Source organism: Ranitomeya variabilis, chromosome 3 (assembly GCF_051348905.1).
Source record: "Ranitomeya variabilis isolate aRanVar5 chromosome 3, aRanVar5.hap1, whole genome shotgun sequence".
In the NCBI taxonomy this organism is placed as follows: domain Eukaryota; kingdom Metazoa; phylum Chordata; class Amphibia; order Anura; family Dendrobatidae; genus Ranitomeya; species Ranitomeya variabilis.
Genome location: NC_135234.1, coordinates 98329329 through 98348549, shown reverse-complemented (window position 1 = coordinate 98348549; position 19221 = coordinate 98329329). Strand labels below are relative to the sequence as shown.

At 43.6% G+C, this 19221-nt stretch overlaps 1 protein-coding gene across 1 annotated transcript in view; it reads right to left on the bottom strand.

Moving 5' to 3' along the window:
* The window catches only part of METTL16 (methyltransferase 16, RNA N6-adenosine), a 106302-nt gene that overhangs the window by 28781 nt on the left and 58300 nt on the right, over nucleotides 1-19221 (bottom strand). The window contains exons 7-8 of the mRNA XM_077294411.1: nucleotides 18093-18162; nucleotides 13285-13374 (exon numbers count right to left, since the gene is read on the bottom strand). Of these exons, the coding sequence (XP_077150526.1) occupies nucleotides 13285-13374; nucleotides 18093-18162 (160 nt within the window). The remainder of the gene's footprint in view (nucleotides 1-13284; nucleotides 13375-18092; nucleotides 18163-19221) is intronic.

Genomic DNA, 19221 nt, shown 5'->3' with positions numbered 1-19221 from the left:
TTCTGGGCTCAGGTTAAGCCTTGGTTACAGACCAGCTTACCGTACTACAAGGAGACCTGCAGGACAGAGGCCCTGGACTGCGGAAAGTTCAAACCAATAACAGTTAGTACATGGATAATGGCAGAGCATTGGGATGTACGCACATTACTCATCCAAGAGATCACGTCTATTCCAAATCCTTAGATGTCCAACCCCAAGTAAGGGTTATATATTATTAAAACTAAGGAATACACCATCCGGCAGGTAATATCTCCTGTCATTAGGGATTCAAGCTTGAGGAGGATAATTTGCATATTCCAGGTGCCTTCTGGGAAAAGCGAAGAGTCTCCCTCAGCAAGATCGTTGGGTACAGCCGGGACCAGCTGCTTGGAAAGCATCACCAAACCAGGGATTCAAGCTTGAGGAGGATAATTTGCATATTCCAGGTGCCTTCTGGGAAAAGCGAAGAGTCTCCCTCAGCAAGAAGATCTTTGGGTACAGCCGGGACCAGCTGCTTGGAAAGCATCACCAAACCACGCGCCTTACTGCGCGCGAATTTTTGCCTGTAGGACATTATTGCAAGAAAGCTTGGCTGAGTAGATTACACAAGAAGGAAAACACACAGCAAGTCAGCAGGATCTAGGAGCAACATGGCAGATGTGACAACCTACATGGTGAGCTGCAGCATGTGCTACATGTTCACAGATCGACCAGACGAAGAATCCAATTTCACCTGTCAGAAGTGTAGACTAGTGGCCCTTTTAGAAGAAAAGGTGCGGGGTCTGGAAGAAAGAATAGCAACTTTGAAACTCATCAAAGAGAATGAAGACTTCCTAGACAGAACAGAAGCATCTCTACTGGTCACAGAAGGTGAAAAAAGTGTCAGAGAACCTCCAAAAGCAGATGAGTGGAAGCATGTGACCAAAAGAACCGATATCAAATCTTTGTAGAGGATGAAGATGGCACACCTAAGGATGAAGCACTGCCAGCAAGCAAAAAAGAAAAGGGTACACAGCAACAAGTGACAGCAAAAAGTACAGCCAAGAAGCAACGAAGAGTGGTGGTGGTGGGAGACTCACTACTGAGAGGCACAGAAGCAGCCATCTGCAGACCGAACATAACCGCAAGAGAAGTATGCTGCCTTCCAGGTGCGATGATCAAGGATGTGACCGATAGGATACCAAAGCTCTTCAGCTCCAAGGACGTCCACCCATTTCTTCTGATACATGTTGTCACCAATGACACGGCAAGGAAGGACCTACCGACAATCTGCAAGGACTTTGAAGAGTTGGGGAAGAAAGTAAAGGAACTGGATGCACAGGTAGTTTTTTCTTCTATCCTTCCAGTAGATGGGCATGGCACCAGGAGATGGAACAGGATCCTTGATGCGAACAACTGGCTAAGACGATGGTGCAGACAACAAGGATTCGGATTCCTGGACCACGGTGTGAATTACTTGTACGATGGAGTCCTCGCCAGAGACGGACTACACCTCAACAAACCTGGGAAACACACATTCGCCAGAAGACTCGCTACACTCATCAGGAGGGCGTTAAACTAGAAGAAGAGGGGACGTGAAGAAAAACATTAGACTTGAACAAAGAAGACCCAGGAAAACATACTCAGAAGGGAGGTAAGAACATTTCTAAAACAATCCACAGCGAGGAGATTGGAACAAAACAAAATCCTCTAAACTGCATGATCGCAAACGCCAGAAGCCTGACAAACAAGATGGAAGAACTAGAAGCAGAAATATCTACAGGTAACTTTGACATAGTGGGAATAACCGAGACATGGTTAGATGAAAGCTATGACTGGGCAGTTAACTTACAGGGTTACAGTCTGTTTAGAAAGGATCGTAAAAATCGGAGAGGAGGAGGGGTTTGTCTCTATGTAAAGTCTTGTCTAAAGTCCACTTTAAGGGAGGATATTAGCGAAGGGAATGAGGATGTCGAATCCATATGGGTCGAAATTCATGGAGGGAAAAATGGTAACAAAATTCTCATTGGGGTCTGTTACAAACCCCCAAATATAACAGAAATCATGGAAAGTCTACTTCTAAAGCAGAGAGATGAAGCTGCAACCCATAATGAGGTCCTGGTTATGGGGGACTTTAACTACCCGGATATTAACTGGGAAACAGAAACCTATGAAACCCATAAAGGCAACAGGTTTCTGCTAATAACCAAGAAAAATTATCTTTCACAATTGGTGCAGAATCCAACCAGAGGAGCAGCACTTTTAGACCTAATACTATCTAATAGACCTGACAGAATAACAAATCTGCAGGTGGTCGGGCATCTAGGAAATAGCGACCACAATATTGTACAGTTTCACCGGTCTTTCACTAGGGGGACTTGTCAGGGAGTCACAAAAACACTGAACTTTAGGAAGGCAAAGTTTGACCAGCTTAGAGATGCCCTTAATCTGGTAGACTGGGACAATATCCTCAGAAATAAGAATACAGATAAAAAATGGAAAATGTTTAAGAACATCCTAAATAAGCACTGTAAGCGGTTTATACCTTGTGGGAATAAAAGGACTAGAAATAGGAAAAACCCAATGTGGCTAAACAAAGAAGTAAGACAGGCAATTAACAGTAAAAAGAAAGCATTTGCACTACTAAAGCAGGATGGCACCATTGAAGCTCTAAAAAACTATAGGGAGAAAAATACTTTATTTAAAAAACTAATTAAAGCTGCCAAAAAGGAAACAGAGAAGCACATTGCTAAGGAGAGTAAAACTAATCCCAAACTGTTCTTCAACTATATCAATAGTAAAAGAATAAAAACTGAAAATGTAGGCCCCTTAAAAAATAGTGAGGAAAGAATGGTTGTAGATGACGAGGAAAAGGCTAACATATTAAACACCTTCTTCTCCACGGTATTCACGGTGGAAAATGAAATGCTAGGTGAAATCCCAAGAAACAATGAAAACCCTATATTAAGGGTCACCAATCTAACCCAAGAAGAGGTGCGAAACCGGCTAAATAAGATTAAAATAGATAAATCTCCGGGTCCGGATGGCATACACCCACGAGTACTAAGAGAACTAAGTAATGTAATAGATAAACCATTATTTCTTATTTTTAGGGACTCTATAGCGACGGGGTCTGTTCCGCAGGACTGGCGCATAGCAAATGTGGTGCCAATATTCAAAAAGGGCTCTAAAAGTGAACCTGGAAATTCTAGGCCAGTAAGTCTAACCTCTACTGTTGGTAAAATATTTGAAGGGTTTCTGAAGGATGTTATTCTGGATTATCTCAATGAGAATAACTGTTTAACTCCATATCAGCATGGGTTTATGAGAAATCGCTCCTGTCAAACCAATCTAATCAGTTTTTATGAAGAGGTAAGCTATAGACTGGACCACGGTGAGTCATTGGACGTGGTATATCTCGATTTTTCCAAAGCGTTTGATACCGTGCCGCACAAGAGGTTGGTACACAAAATGAGAATGCTTGGTCTGGGGGAAAATGTGTGTAAATGGGTTAGTAACTGGCTTAGTGATAGAAAGCAGAGGGTGGTTATAAATGGTATAGTCTCCAACTGGGTCGCTGTGACCAGTGGGGTACCGCAGGGGTCGGTATTGGGGCCTGTTCTCTTCAACATATTCATTAATGATCTGGTAGAAGGTTTACACAGTAAAATATTGATATTTGCAGATGATACAAAACTATGTAAAGCAGTTAATACAAGAGAAGATAGTATTCTGCTACAGATGGATCTGGATAAGTTGGAAACTTGCGCTGAAAGGTGGCAGATGAGGTTTAACAATGATAAATGTAAGGTTATACACATGGGAAGAAGGAATCAATATCACCATTACACACTGAACGGGAAACCACTGGGTAAATCTAACAGGGAGAAGGACTTGGGGATCCTAGTTAATGATAAACTTACCTGGAGCAGCCAGTGCCAGGCAGCAGCTGCCAAGGCAAACAGGATCATGGGGTGCATTAAAAGAGGTCTGGATACACATGATGAGAGCATTATACTGCCTCTGTACAAATCCCTAGTTAGACCGCACATGGAGTACTGTGTCCGGTTTTGGGCACTGGTGCTCAGGAAGGATATAATGGAACTAGAGAGAGTACAAAGGAGGGCAACAAAATTAATAAAGGGGATGGGAGAACTACAATACCCAGATAGATTAGCGAAATTAGGATTATTTAGCCTAGAAAAAAGACGACTGAGGGGCGATCTAATAACCATGTATAAGTATATAAGGGGACAATACAAATATCTCGCTGAGGATCTCTGTTTATACCAAGGAAGGTGACGGGCACAAGGGGGCACTCTTTGCGTCTGGAGGAGAGAAGGTTTTTCCACCAACATAGAAGAGGATTCTTTACTGTTAGGGCAGTGAGAATCTGGAATTGCTTGCCTGAGGAGGTGGTGATGGCGAACTCAGTCGAGGGGTTCAAGAGAGGCCTGGATGTCTTCCTGGAGCAGAACAATATTGTATCATACAATTATTAGGTTCTGTAGAAGGACGTAGATCTGGGGATTTATTATGATGGAATATAGGCTGAACTGGATGGACAAATGTCTTTCTTCGGCCTTACTAACTATGTTACTATATTACCAACGTCGGGCTTCTCATTAGAAGCGCTGAAAGAGAAACGTGGATCATCACTCCTGTTTTACTTGATGTTAGATACAGGGTGACTGGACTCTGAATCAATGAAGGTGGTGGTGGTAGTGCTAGTGAAAATCTTCCGACACTTGAAATTATTCGGAACTGCATTTATACGAGTCATTAGTCCAGACATTATAAGCCGTATTTTTCTGACCATAAGACGCACTTTTTTTCCTCCAAATTTGGGAGGAAAGTGTGGGTGCGTCTTATGGTAGGGATGTAGCATGTGGGGAGGGGGGCAGCAGCGAGTGGGATCGCACTGTTATCCCACTTCAGGAGGCAGAAAAATGTCCCCACTGCCGGGAATCAGCGCTGGGGAAAGCACGTGGTCCTGATGATTAAGTGCAGTGAATATTCATTAGCTACTCCCCGCCCACCTATCAGCTGAGCGGTGAGCCGGGAGCAGCAAATGAATACTGCACTTAAGCAGGGACACACATGGTTTCCTCAGCGCTGATTCCTGCAGCAGCTGGGGAGATCCGTGTGTCCGGGGGAGGAGGCAGCAGCAGGGTCCGGGGGAGAGGAGATCGCTGCTTACCTTCCTGGGCTGGAGCTGAGTGCTGTGCAGTGTGCACAAGGAGGACCTGTGATGTCAGAAGTGGGCGGGCTGGAGCATCACATGGCAGCACAGAGCCCTCCCTCTTTTTGACATCATCACAGGTCCTTCAGACTCCAACACTAGAATCTACTGGCTTCCATTACCTGTGCTGTGGAGAGGCAACAAGAAGGAGGGCTCTGTGTGTGCAGTCATGGGATACTTTTACCTCACCACAGCTGGCTGGCTGCCACAATTAAGAGGTTAGTCTTTCCAAAACACAATAAAGCATTATGCCACTCCTTTAGTGAACTATAACTCCCAGCATGTCATAGGATCAGCAGGACATGCTGGGAGTTATAGTTCTCCCATGGGCTTTTAAAGCAGCACTCCAGTGTTATTTTGCAGTGCTGGAGTGGTGCTTTCAATATAAGCCCTGTGCCCCCATTCTTATACTCACCCTCCAGCATCTTCATATAGTACTTCACAGACACCACACTGGTCCCGCAGCTTCCAACATAATAACATACTATTATATGTAATAACACCAGAAATAATAGTATGTTATTAAATATTTTACCACTTTTTTTGCTTCAAATATTTTTTTTCCCTATTTTCCACCTCTAAAACCTGGGTGCGCCTTATAGTCCGGTGCGTCTTATAGTCCGAAAAATACGGTATGTCAACTTATTTGTCCATATATGCATATTACGCACATACATATCCCAAGAGGCAATCTTCTCAGGGATCTTTATAAACCCAGACTGCCATTGTGGGAGTAACCATATTCCATGGCTAGAGAAAAAGTATGTTTCTTCCTCATTACGGAGGGAGATTATCTACTGTGAGGCAGTGAGACTATGGGGTCTTAACAGTAAGAGCCCTGGATACAGTTTCGTTTATCTTAGGAGCCGTGACTGCTGTAAGAGCCGCGAGTATGGGATCCTCTGCCACACGACACAGTGCTGCTGCTTCACCACAAGGTACAAAAGGCAGCGCTGATGTCCCTGGAAAACATAACGCAACAGACTTATGGGACAAGAATCTGTCTGATTGCCGAATGTGGAGTTTGGTAAGGATTAATAATAATAACAACAATAATAAACTTTTATTTATATAGTGTCCACATATTCCGCAGCGCTTTACAGTTTGACAGTCTCAAACACAACAGTCATAAGTAACAACCATATAATAATTAAAATAAATAAAAACCACCCTGCTCCTGAGAGCTTACAATCTACAATGAGGCAGGGAAGATACAAAAGTACAGGTGTGTATCAACAATGTTTTATTTACAATGATGGCACAGCCATCTTCAGGGGGTGGGGATAGATGGAGATAGTGAATGGGCTACACACACACACACACAAACATAAAATCATAAAATGACTGATTAGGGAACTTGATAGGCCGCACTGAACAAATGTGTTTTGAGGGTGCCCCTAAAACTATGCAAATTGTATATGGTCCTAATATCTTAGGGCAAAGCATTCCGAGGCTGAAGGAATCCTTTCTTTCAACTCGTGGGATTTTCTGCTCCCCGGACAGTAGTATGTCCTTTTATAGGATGTACCAAAATGACGTATGTCATCTTTTAAAGCCAATTATGTAATAGACTTGCCTTTAGCACTCAAAGTAGAACCTACCTGAGAAATCTGTTCCAAACAGAAGAAATGCAAATTTTACTAAGCCAATTCAAGCCTGTTTGCTTGACTAAGCCCTGTTGTAAAGAATGAAGTAGCAGAAGCTGGATCTGGGTCCAAAACACAAGGACTCCATATCCAGAGTTGAGGCCCAAGACAGAAATGTGAAGTGATAGGCCCATGATACAATGTGCAGCCACACAACAAGGCACCAGACAGAAGGTCTGACCCAGTGGCTCACAGCCAGAGGTGAAAAAGGCACCAAGCCCGACACCAATAATACCCCCTGAGGCAAAGGGCACCGAAACCCTATGATGCAATATGATGCATATAGGAACTATGAAGCAATATAATGCAATATGATGTCCAAAGGCACTATTAATTAATCTGATTCAATACGATGCACATAGGAATAATGAAGTAGTATGATGCAATATGATGCATGAAGTAACTATGAAGCGCTATGGTGCATATAGGAACAATGAAGCAATATGATGATATAGAGACTATAAAGCAATACGATGCAATATGATGCATGAAGTAACTATGAAGCGCTATGGTGCATATAGGAGCTATGAAGCAATATGCTGTAATATAATGCACAAAGGCAATATGAAGCACTATGATGCATATAGGAACCTTGAAGCAATATGACGCATAAAGGCAATATGAAGCACTCTGATGCATAAAGGAACCATGAAGCAATATGATGCAATATGATGCACAAAGTCAATATGAAGCACTATGATGCATATAGGAACAATGAAGCACTATGATGCATATAGGAACCATGAAGCAATACGATGCAATATGATACATGAAGCAACTTATGAAGCGCTATAATGCATATAGGAACTATGAAGCAATATGATGCACAAAGGCAATATGAAACCGTATGATGCAGTATGATGCCACAGAGGCACTCAATATGATGTATAGAGGCACTATGATGCAGTATCATGCACAGAGGCACTCAATATGATGCATAAAGCAGTATGATGCAGTATTATGCATGGAGGCACTCAATATGATGCATAGAGGCACTATGATGCAGTATTATGCACGGAGGCACTCAATATAATGCATAGAGGCGCTATGATGCAGTATTATGCAGAAGCACTCAATATGATGCATAGAGGCACTATGATGCAGTATTATGCACGGAGGCACTCAATATGATGCATAGAGGCACTATGATGCAGTATTATGCACGGAGGCACTCAATCTGATGCTTAGAAGCAGTATGACTTACACTTTTAAGCAAAAGAGCCATCTATCAGAGCTCCAGATAAATCTCCACTCTTAACAGTACATCTCATTTGTCAGACTGACTCCACCCGAAGGGGCTAATTAATGAGCAGCAGCTGGAGGGCAGTCTTCATGGAGACAATGTGCTGAATTAACACCTTGTGTCCTCCTCTGGATGGAGTAGTTAAGTTGCAAAGAAAAGTGAAACACTTGCTTATTGAACCAGAAAATGGAAAGCATGCTTCCAAAAAGTCACTCTGAAGCCCAATCATAAGGCTCTGTGCAGACAAGACCTGCAACTAACTGAAGTCCAGTCATGAGATGTAGCCTGGACATATGGCCCTACCATAGCCTAGAGGTCCAAGGCCTAGCTGCAAATGGGTTCCAGGTACAGCTTTGGCACAAAGGCATGAGACTAGAGTCAGCCCAGAGGCCCAGGCCATCAATGCAACATTAAACCATGCATTCACCTGTGCTGGCTCCATACCTGCTAGAAGACAGGGGGAGCTGGTAACGCCGAGAGCCTACCGTGGAAGGAAGCGGCGTCCCGTCAGGAATGCTGCATTACTGCCTGTGCCCCTTTCCGTGTTCCATCGTGGAACGCACGCCGATCCTATGTGCCGGCGCCCCTTTCTGACGTCACCGGAAGCACAATGGCCTTTCTCCACCACACAACTTTCGGGAGTAGCGGTGTTTTGCCGGTCGGCGTCTGAGCCGAGAGCCCCCACCGGGAGGAAGCGGCTCTACCCAGCAGCCTGTCCGCTCGACTGGTCTCTGGGGCTGAGGGACTCCCCACTGGGGAGTTTCCACCCTGGGCTACTTGACAGGGGGAAGGATTGGACCTGCCGCACGATCCCCCTAAGCACATTGCACAGGCTGACTGTTGGCTGAGGAACCTCTCAAAGAGGAGTCAGCCACGGTCCGTCTGACCAGGAAAAGGGAAGGTTGAGACCCCCAAACTCTGAGTCCATCTGGTACAGCACTGATAGCTGAGGGACCTCTACCCAGTTAGGCTACGTTCACATTTGTGTTGTTGGGCGCAGCGTCGTCGACGCATACCGACGCATGCGTCATGCGCCCCTATCTTTAACATGGGGGGCGCTTGGACATTTGCCAGTATGCGTTGTACTGCGTTTTATGACGCCTGCGTCATATAGACGCACAAGACAGGGCGCAGGGGACGCTACTTGTAGCGTTTTCCCTGGGCCGAAAGTCCCGATCTGTAGGATCTTATGACAACGCATGCGTCGCAAAACGCTGCCTTGCGTACATGCGTTGTTGGTTGCGTCGCCGACGCTGCGCCCATGTCACGGGGAGACTAGGTGAGCGAGAGCTAATAACCCGGGCCCCTGCAATTTCTCTCAGACTAGGGAAATCCTGACTGACCCTCTACCTGGAGTTTACACTGATGGTGTGCATGTCCAGGCCTCGAACCTCACCCTGTCTCCTGTTTCAACCCTAGGCTGAAACCTCCGCACACCACCCAGTGAAGAGGTAATACACCAATACCCACAGTTAGCACAGACAAGGATAAAGGAAAATATACACCACGCCGCAGTCACTCAGGAATACACTATAAATGTGCAGGGCAAAATAAATACAAATATAGGAAGGAGTAAATAAGACTAAGGAAAATACACCACCAGCAACGAATCTCCAACAACCAGCTCTCCACTCCAGACCGAGATAACAACGCACAAGACAGAAGCTATAATCGGCGACGCCCAATGATCAGGAGAACTATTTAAAAGCAATGGGCATGGCCCAGCTTTCAATTCGAGGATAAGGTAAATTAACCCCGGAACAGCTAGATAAAAACTAGCCGACGCCAATGAGCAAATAGTGGTCAAAAGCGGAATTACCGCTGTCTGTCGAACGACCTGGTCTGAACAGCGTCTGACATGACAGCCCAACAACGCAAATGTGAACGCAGCCTTAGGTGTCGGCTACGGACCACTTGACAGGGGGAAGAGAATCCACAGGCTATCTTCGCTCTAGGAGCAACCTCTCATACATCCGTCCCTGTAGGGACAGGAAAAACACTGGAGGGTGGAGGTGGGAGGGTCCTTTTAACCTCTCTATGATCCTGTCCCGCTATAGGTCAAGGAAGGAAGTCCTCCATGGTGCTGTCCTGAGGGACGTAATGGAAAAACAAATCCAAACCTACAGGGCCCTGTGTGAAACAGTGATTGATCCCTAAACCTAATAACTGGTTGGGCCACCCCTTATCAGCAACAACTGCAATCAAAGGTTTGCGATAACTGGTAATGAGTCTTTTACTATGCTCCCCTAAGTAATTTTGGTCCACTCATCTTTCCAGAACTGTTGTAATTCAGCCACAATGGAGGGTTCCCGAGCATGCACCACCTTTTTAACTTCATGCCACAGCATCTCAATCAGATTAAGGTCAGGACTTTGACTAGGCCACTCCAAGGTCTTTATTTTGTTTTTCTTAAGCCATTCAGAGGTGGACTTGCTTGTATGTTTTGGATCATTGTCCTGCTGCATAACCCCAGTGCGCTTCAGCGTGAAGTCACAAATCCACGATTTTTTGGTAGACAGCAGAATTCATGGTTCCATTTACCACAGCAAGTCTTCCAGGTCCTGAAGCAGCAAAACAGCCCCAGACCATCACGCTACCACCACATTTTACTGTTGGTATGATGTTCCTTTTCTGAAATGCTGTGTTTCTTCTATGCCAGTTGCAATGGGACATAAACCTTCCAAAAAGTTCAACTTTTGTCTCAGCAGTCCACACAGTATTCTCCCAAAAGTCCTAGGGGTCATCAAGATGTTTTCGGGCAAAACAGAGAAGAGCTTTTATGTTCTTATTGCTCTTCAGTGGTTTTCATCCTGGAACTCTGCCATGCAGGACATTTTTGCCCAGTCTATTTCATATGTTGGAGTGACGAACACTGACCTTAACTGAGGCAAGTGATGACTGCAGTCCTTTGGATGCTATTGTGGGGTCTTTTGTGACCTCTTGGACGAGTAGTCACTGCACTCTTGGGTTAATCTTGGTCCACCGACTACTCCTGGGAAGGTTTGCCACTGTTCCATGTTTTCATCATATGTGGATAATGGCTCTCACTGTGGTTTGCAGAAGTCCCAAAGCTGGAGAAATGGCTTAATAACCTTTTCCAGACCTATAGATCTCAATTACTTTGTTTCTCATTTGTTCCAGACTATTTTTGGAAGGCGGCATGATGTCTAGCTTTAGAGGATCACTTGGTCTACTTCACTTTGTCAGACAGGTCCTATTTAAGTGATTTCTTGATTGAGAACAGGTGTGGCAGTAATCATGCCTGCGTGTGACTATGGAATTTGAACTCCGCATCCCAAATATGTGATAAACCACAGGTAATTTATGTTTTAAAGGGTGGGGGGAGGGCAATCACTTTTTCATACAGAGCCCTGTAGGTTTGGATTTATTTCTCCCTTAATAAAGACCTTCATTTAAAAACTGGATTTTGTGTTTACTTGTGTTATCTTTGACTAATATTTAAATTTGTTTGGTGATCTGAAACATTTAAGTGTCATAAAAATGCAAATAGTAAATCAGGAAAGGGGCAAACACTTTCACTCAACTGTATGCAAAAAATGTAATCTCAACATGTCAGATGTATCGAAAACGTGCTCTCAGATCTGCAACATTTCACAAAATTTTAGTTTTATGGTGAAGACCTGACATATCACTGCCAATATCAGGTTTGAAACATATGTTGTGTCAGCCAGAAAATGAAGTTTACCTGGGTCACAAAAAAACTGTTAGTCATATCCAAACATAGACTTAGGCTACTTTCACACTAGCGTTAACTGCAATCCGCTACAATGCGTCGTTTTGCCGAAAAAACGCATCCTGCAAAAGTGCTTGCAGGATGCGTTTTTTCCCCATAGACTTACATTAAGCGACGTATTGCGACGGATTGACACACGTCGCAACCGTCGTGTACATGTAACGTTTTTTGCTCACGACGGTCCGCTTTTTCCGACCGCACATGCGCGGCCGGAACTCCGCCCCCGCACCTCACAATGGGGCAGCGGATGCGCTGGAAAAATGCATCCGCTGCCCCCGTTGTGCGACGGAGACAACGCTAGCGTCGGGAACCTCGGCCCGACGCACCGCGACGGGCCGAGCCCGACGCTAGTGTGAAAGTAGCCTTAGGCTAGGTTCACATTGCGTTAGTGGGTGGTCGCTAACGAACAGCGTTGCACGGGGAAAATGTCGCAATTAACGCCGTGCAACGGGTCCGTTAGCGCACCCATTGACAGCAATGTAAATTTCGCCTGTAGCGCATCGCTAGCGCGTGCCTTTTTCGGCTCGCGCTAGCGATGTACCGTTCTTTTGTAGCGCGCCTCGGACGCTGCTTGCAGCGTCCGCGGCGCGCCCGAGGTCCGTTCCCCGCTCTCGCAGATCGGGGATCTGCGAGAGCGGGGACGTTAGCGCGACCCCTAAACGCGGCCCCTACAAAAACATTGCGTTAGCGCAATCCGCTAGCGCTAAACGGATTGCCCTAACGCAATGTGAACCTAGCCTAAGTGTGAACAGGTGCTGAACCTAGAGTCACCAACTCATATGCAGTCAAGTAAATAAGGCAGCACACTGCAGCGCTGAAACATGCAAACATGAAACATGAAAACTGAACTGCATTACTGCACTAGAAATACGAAAAATGAGAGCGTTTAGCATATTTCTAGTGCAGTAATGCAGTTCAGTTTTCATGTTTCATGTTTGCATGTTTCAGCGCTGCAGTGTGCTGCCTTATTTACTTGACTGTATATAAGTTGGTGACTCTAGGTTCAGCACCTGTTCACACTTAGTCTATGTTTGGATGTAACGGTCAGTTTTTTGAAATGTACTCTTTAGCCTTCTGACTGAGCACTCCGCCTCCTAGCCACAGGTGTTTTAATCGCAACAGGTCCATTACCCCTCCACAGAGAGAGAGAATGTTAGTCTAAGAAGAGGTTTCACAGTTACCCATTCAGATGGAGACGTTTATTCTCAGCGAGGAAAGGAAAGCGTAGGACCTGGTATACGAGAGATGCCCTAAAGTGGCTACCAGGTACACATAAAATTGGCCATTATTATGCGCTAAATGCTCTCATTTTTCATATTTCTAGTGCAGTATTGCAGTTCAGTTTTCATGTTTGCATGTTTCAGCGCTGCAGTGTGCTGCCTTATTTACTTGATTAAAAAAACTGTGAGTGTCAGAAGAGTATATAAGGTTTTATACTTACGGGGATGACCACATCGTCATAAAAACTCCATGCCAGTGCCCACCGCATTGTACGACCCTGGTAAAATTCCGTGTGTGCTACTTTAGGAACCTAACATGCAATAAAGGGACAAAGACAACCGTCTGATTAACATAAATAAAAAAAATATCAACAATGTTCCCCAAAATACCAGGCCAATTTCAATGTATATTTGGAGCATATAAAACATGTCAGGGAAAATGCAGTGTCTCTCCCTATCCCTAAACCAATATATAAACCACATAATAATAATCTTTATTTTTATATAGTGCCAACATATTCCACAGCGCTCTACAGTTTGCACACATTATCATCGCTGCCCCCGATGGGGCTCACAATCTATATTCCCTATCAGTATGTCTTTGGAACATAATTAACCAGGCCGTAAAAACCAGGTAAGGAAGAAGTGTCCCTCTGGTCCGTCCATCAAATTTAACAAGTGACGGCTACAAGGAGTAATAAATACCACCTGGTGCCCTCCTCTGGCTTTGTGGCCTAGATTGGCACAGATAACACATTCGTTGTCTCCAAGGTTCCCACTAAACAGGAGCGTCATCTTTCCTAACATTTTTGTTTTAGTAAACACTTTTACTCCTCATGAAATAGCAGTGTTTTAGCATTTCTCGAATTCTGCAATCTGCTGTTTATTTATTTATTGACTTCGCAATTAATCGGTTAAAAACGGATGAAACTTGGATGGAAATCAGAAGTACAAAGTCTGTCGTCTTTTTTTCATCTGGTCTTAATGGATCCGCAAAGACTTTAATGGCAGAGTCTGATTCGCAAAAAACGAATGAGAAAAATACAAGCTCTGAGTCTCTTGGACCGGAATCACGGATCCGTTTTTAAAAGTGATGTGTGAATGGATCCATTAAACTCCATGGCTCAGTGTGCTGTCTGGGGGGAGAAAAAAACAAGACCAGCAAACGGATGTGTCACGCCGATGTGTGAATGCAGCCTACAGCACTATATGAGACTGTACAGATACATACTATTGACAAGAGGAAGAGAATTCCCATCTGTTTAATAAACCATATATCCCAAGAGAAATTTAGGAATAGTGCAGAAAATTCTATATATAAAAAAAAAAAAATAGCTAAAGCACAGCTTTTTCATGGAGTATACACATTTACTATAACACGCATGATGGGACAGCTGATAGGAATAATCTACCAGTAATAAAGAATGTATCTCATGTGTGAGATTTTAATGCAAACCCCAATGCATAGTAAACCTCTAAGCCTCTGAATCACTCTCACATTCAGAAAACCCTGGCTCATACAGTCCCTTGCAAAAGTATTCGGCCCCCTGGAACTTTTCAACCTTTTCCCACATATCATGCTTCAAACATAAAGATACCAAATGTAAATTTTTGGTGAAGAATCAACAAGTGGAACACAATTGTGAAGTTGAATGAAATTTATTGGTTATTTTAAATTTTTGTGGAAATTCAAAAACTGAAAAGTGGGGCGTGCAATATTATTCGGCCCCTTTAACTTAATACTTTTGCTGCGATTACAGCTGCAAGTCGCTCGGCGTATGCCTCTATCAGTTTTGTACGTCGAGAGACTGAAATTCTTGCCCATTCTTCCTTGGCAAACAGCTCGAGCTCAGTGAGGTTTGATGGAGATCGTTTGTGAACAGCAGTTTTCAGCTCTTTCCACAGATTCTCGATTGGATTGAGGTCTGGACTTTGACTTGGCCATTCTAACACCTGGATACTTTTATTTCTGAACCATTCCATTGTAGATTTTGCTTTATGTTTGGGATCATTGTCTTGTTGGAAGACGAATCTCCGTCCCAGTCTCAGGTCTTTTGCAGACTCCAACAGGTTTTCTTCAAGATTGGTCCTGTATTTGGCTCCATCCATCTTCCCATCAATATTAACTGAAGAAGAAAAGCAGGCCCAAACCACGATGCTGCCACCACCATGTTTGACAGTGGGGATGGTGTGTTCAGGGTGATGAGCTATGTTGCCTTTATGCCAAACATATCGTTTGACATTGTTACCAAAAAGTTCGATTTTGGGTTTCATCTGACCAGTGCACCTTCTTCCACATGTTTGGTGTGTCTCCCAGGTGGCTTGTTGCAAACTTTAAGCAATACTTTTTATGGGTATCTAGATTTTACACTAGATTTGTGTAGTGTACGACTGATTGTAGTCCTATGGACAGACTGTCCCACCTCAGCTGTAGATCTCTGCAGTTCATCCAGAGTGATCATGGGCCTCTTGGCTGCATCTCTGATCAGTCTTCTCCTTGTTTGAGATGAAAGTTTAGAGGGATGGCCTGGTCTCGGTAGATTTGCAGTGGTATGATACTCCTTCCATTTCAATATTATCGCTTGCACAGTGCTCCTTGGGATGTTTAAATTTTGGAAATCATTTATTATCCAAATCCGGCTTTAAACTTCTCCACAGCAGTATCACGGACCTGCCTGTTGCGTTCCTTGGTCTTCATGATGCTCTCTGTGCTTCAAACAGAACCCTGAGACTATCACAGAGCAGGTGCATTTATACGGAGACTTGATTACACACAGGTGGATTATATTTATCATCATTAGGCATTTAGGACAACATTGGATCATTCAGAGATCCACAATGAACTTCTGGAATGAGTTTGCTGCACTGAAAGTAAAGGGGCCGAATAATATTGCACGCCCCACTTTTCAGTTTTTGATTTTCCACAAAAATTTTAAATAACCAATAAATTTCGTTCAACTTCACAATTGTGTTCCACTTGTTGTTGATTCTTCACCAAAAATTTACATTTGGTATCTTTATGTTTGAAGCATGATATGTGGGAAAAGGTTGAAAAATTCAAGGGGGCCGAATACTTTCGCAAGGCACTGTATGAGGAAACAGTTACACTATTGATCTGTGCACACATTACAGCTAGTCTCTATCTAGAAAAAAAACTTTAAAAATAAACCTGTCAGCGGGACTGTAAAAAGAGTATGTAGACCTCTCAAAGACAAGTCCAGCAATACCTTTACATGAACAGTTCATCCCTCTGTTACTGAGTTTGAAATTACATGAAAATTAGGCCAAGAGCTATTTGTAGGTCTGAAGCCTCTGTCACTTCAGCTCTATTCCCCTCCCTGCGCCACCGCCTCCTGCTTGACTGACAACCTCTGTGCTGTGAGTTCATGCAAAGTCAAGCAGGAAGCGGCACTGGAAGGGAGCTGGAGTGACAGAGGTTTTAGATCTACAAAACAATCTTTAGCATGTCAATTCAAACACTGATTGCTGGACATGTCTTTCAAAGAGCCATATGCGCACACTGATCCTTTGGATCAGGACAGGATTTCACCCCCTAAACTTTAGTATAGTTTGGGGCGTGAAATCCTGTCCTGATCCAAAGGATCAGACCAAAAACTGTTCTTTAGTTATTCCCACAATGCTCTAAGAAGAAAAAAAGTATTTATTTGTCAACTTCTGCAGGGCTTTGATAGCAAAAGGACCATTAGAAGGGAATGGGGCTTAGTTAAGGGGAAGACATATAAGGGGCATTTACCCTGCAAGATAATCAAGAACAATCGCTCGTTAAATGATTATTTTCCTGTGTAAGCAGGCTGACGGATCACCTGATGAATGAGTGAAACAATTGTTCATCAGGTGAAATGATCTTTTATTTAATAAAAAATCATAGCTCTTGGTGGTGCATCGGCTTGTGCAAACAGGACTCGCACTGCTGAGAACTATGGCAGCCTGTGTGCACTGAGCGTTCTGAGATAAATCACTCAGTGTGCAAAGTTTACTTTAGTCTGTCTGTATAATCAAGCAAATGACCGCCGATCAGTAAAAGTTTACCGATCGACGGTTGTATCGTGCTGCCAGTCCGTCCGTGTAAATAGACCCTTCGTCTTGTCAGACCATCCTTGCAAAGATGGAGATACATGCCTTGCTGCAGAAACATATAGCATCATGTGAGCCCCGCTAATGCTTCTGAGAGTCCTAGGAAGCTCTCTGCACGCTGCTCCGCCATGCAAGTAACATGTAGGCTTTTTACTCTATAACTTTGGATGCCATTTAGAGTATAATCATACACCTGATGTAGTTCCTTTTACTTTTCATTAGATCAGGTACAATAAAATCTACCTCATATACAAGGGGAATGTGAGTTTTTAGCTTCTTTCACTCGGTATTAGTGGTGCTTGGCGGCCATTGTTGCTGCGGTGCTGTGACTGTGGGGCGGTGAGGCCTGGAGCCATGGAGGCTTTGCCTTGCAGCATCGTTGCTTTAAGGCACCAGGTCGTTCCTCCTGCTGGTGCGCTGTGGCCTCAGCAATAGTCAGCTCATGACGCTGTACCCTTTAGGTCAGAAAAAGTTCACCGTGACGTGTCAATGGGCTACATACAATCAGATCAGAATGGGAAACCAAGAAGCTCTTGTTCAGTTTTGGAAATTTTTGTTTGGCTGCAATAGATCAATGTGAGATTTTTGGATGTGCGGTCCTATGTCTTTATACAGCATTTTTACATTAGAACTTTGGATGCCATTTACTAACCGCTGTCTATTACAGTATGCAGAGATGCCCTGAGCTCCAGGGGATTCCCAATTATTGATTTTTAACTACTGGACTATTAGATGGATTTTACGGATTTTGAAGTGGATACCTTATGTGCTAAATTCCATGCAACGTCTATTTTAGATATAGTTCTTTATACTTTGACAGATGCGGTGCAATAAAATCTATACCGGCTGCTGACTCACTTGAAATCTCCCATCAGCTTCTAATTCAAGGGCAAAAATTGCAATGATGGAATAATGGGTATAAGAATAAACCTACCCCTTGTATTCGTAGCTCTTCCTTTAATGGAGCCAAACTGCACTTCTTCCCCAGCATGCAGCTGTACCATCTACAAAGAAAGAGCCAACAGGGTACATAATTGGGGAGCTTTAAATCACTGCAGGAAAACCCATGTGCCAAGGGCAGCCCCCGTATTATGAATAAATGATTAGGTAGTGATTCAGACATCTCTCCCTGCAACAGCATGAATATAGGCAACACAATTTCTGATTTGCATTAATTAATCAATATTAAAACATTCTAATGTGACACTGTGGAAATGTCGCATAGGGAGATAATTGACTGCACATTTTAGGAGACAAAGACCTCAGGAGCAAAAGCCAATATCTAAATAACCAGGACGGTACACTGCAGTGTCAAACATTTAGGTGCAATCAAAGCATTACAATCCAGGTAAAAGACCACACTGCAGATCTTATTAGTGGGCCCGGCTTTTTGGTTAATTTTTTTTTGTTTGAACATTTGCCTTTGTTTAAAAACAGAATAAAAAAATTATAAGAATGTGGAATAAGAGTTTATTTTCCTACGAACCAAAGGAGTTGATAGATCTTTAAAAAAAAAAGTTTTGATTTTTGTTCAAGAAACAGCACCACTCTTTTCCATGGGTTGAGTCTGGTATTGCAGGGGAGCCTGATTCAAGTAATCCATTGGCTGAAAGTTGATCGAGCTTCTGAAAATTGAAACATGTGCCTAAAGCGGTGTTGCAGTTCCCTGTACAGTGGGTTGCCAGGACCACCACTGTGCAGGGTACGGCCTCGTTTACATGCAATGTTTATTTTCTGCAGCCGAAACCATCCCTCTTAGCAGTAAAAACGCTAAATATAAAGCACAGCTATTTGCTGCGTATTACATGTCGGATCTGTACACAGTACATATTTAATACATTTAGTTTTATTCACCAAAAACGCAGCAAAAAAAAACGCTGAAAGAATTGACAAGCGTTCAGACTGGTCACATGTTTGTGGTCGATGATCTTTCTGGGAACGTTCTAACATTGACAGATCTTTGGCGAACTCGCAATTATCTGTCAAAAACTGTAAACTGACTTCTTTCCAAATGATCATCAGTGCTCACATTTTGAGTACATGTTCACACGAGCGTTTGAAAA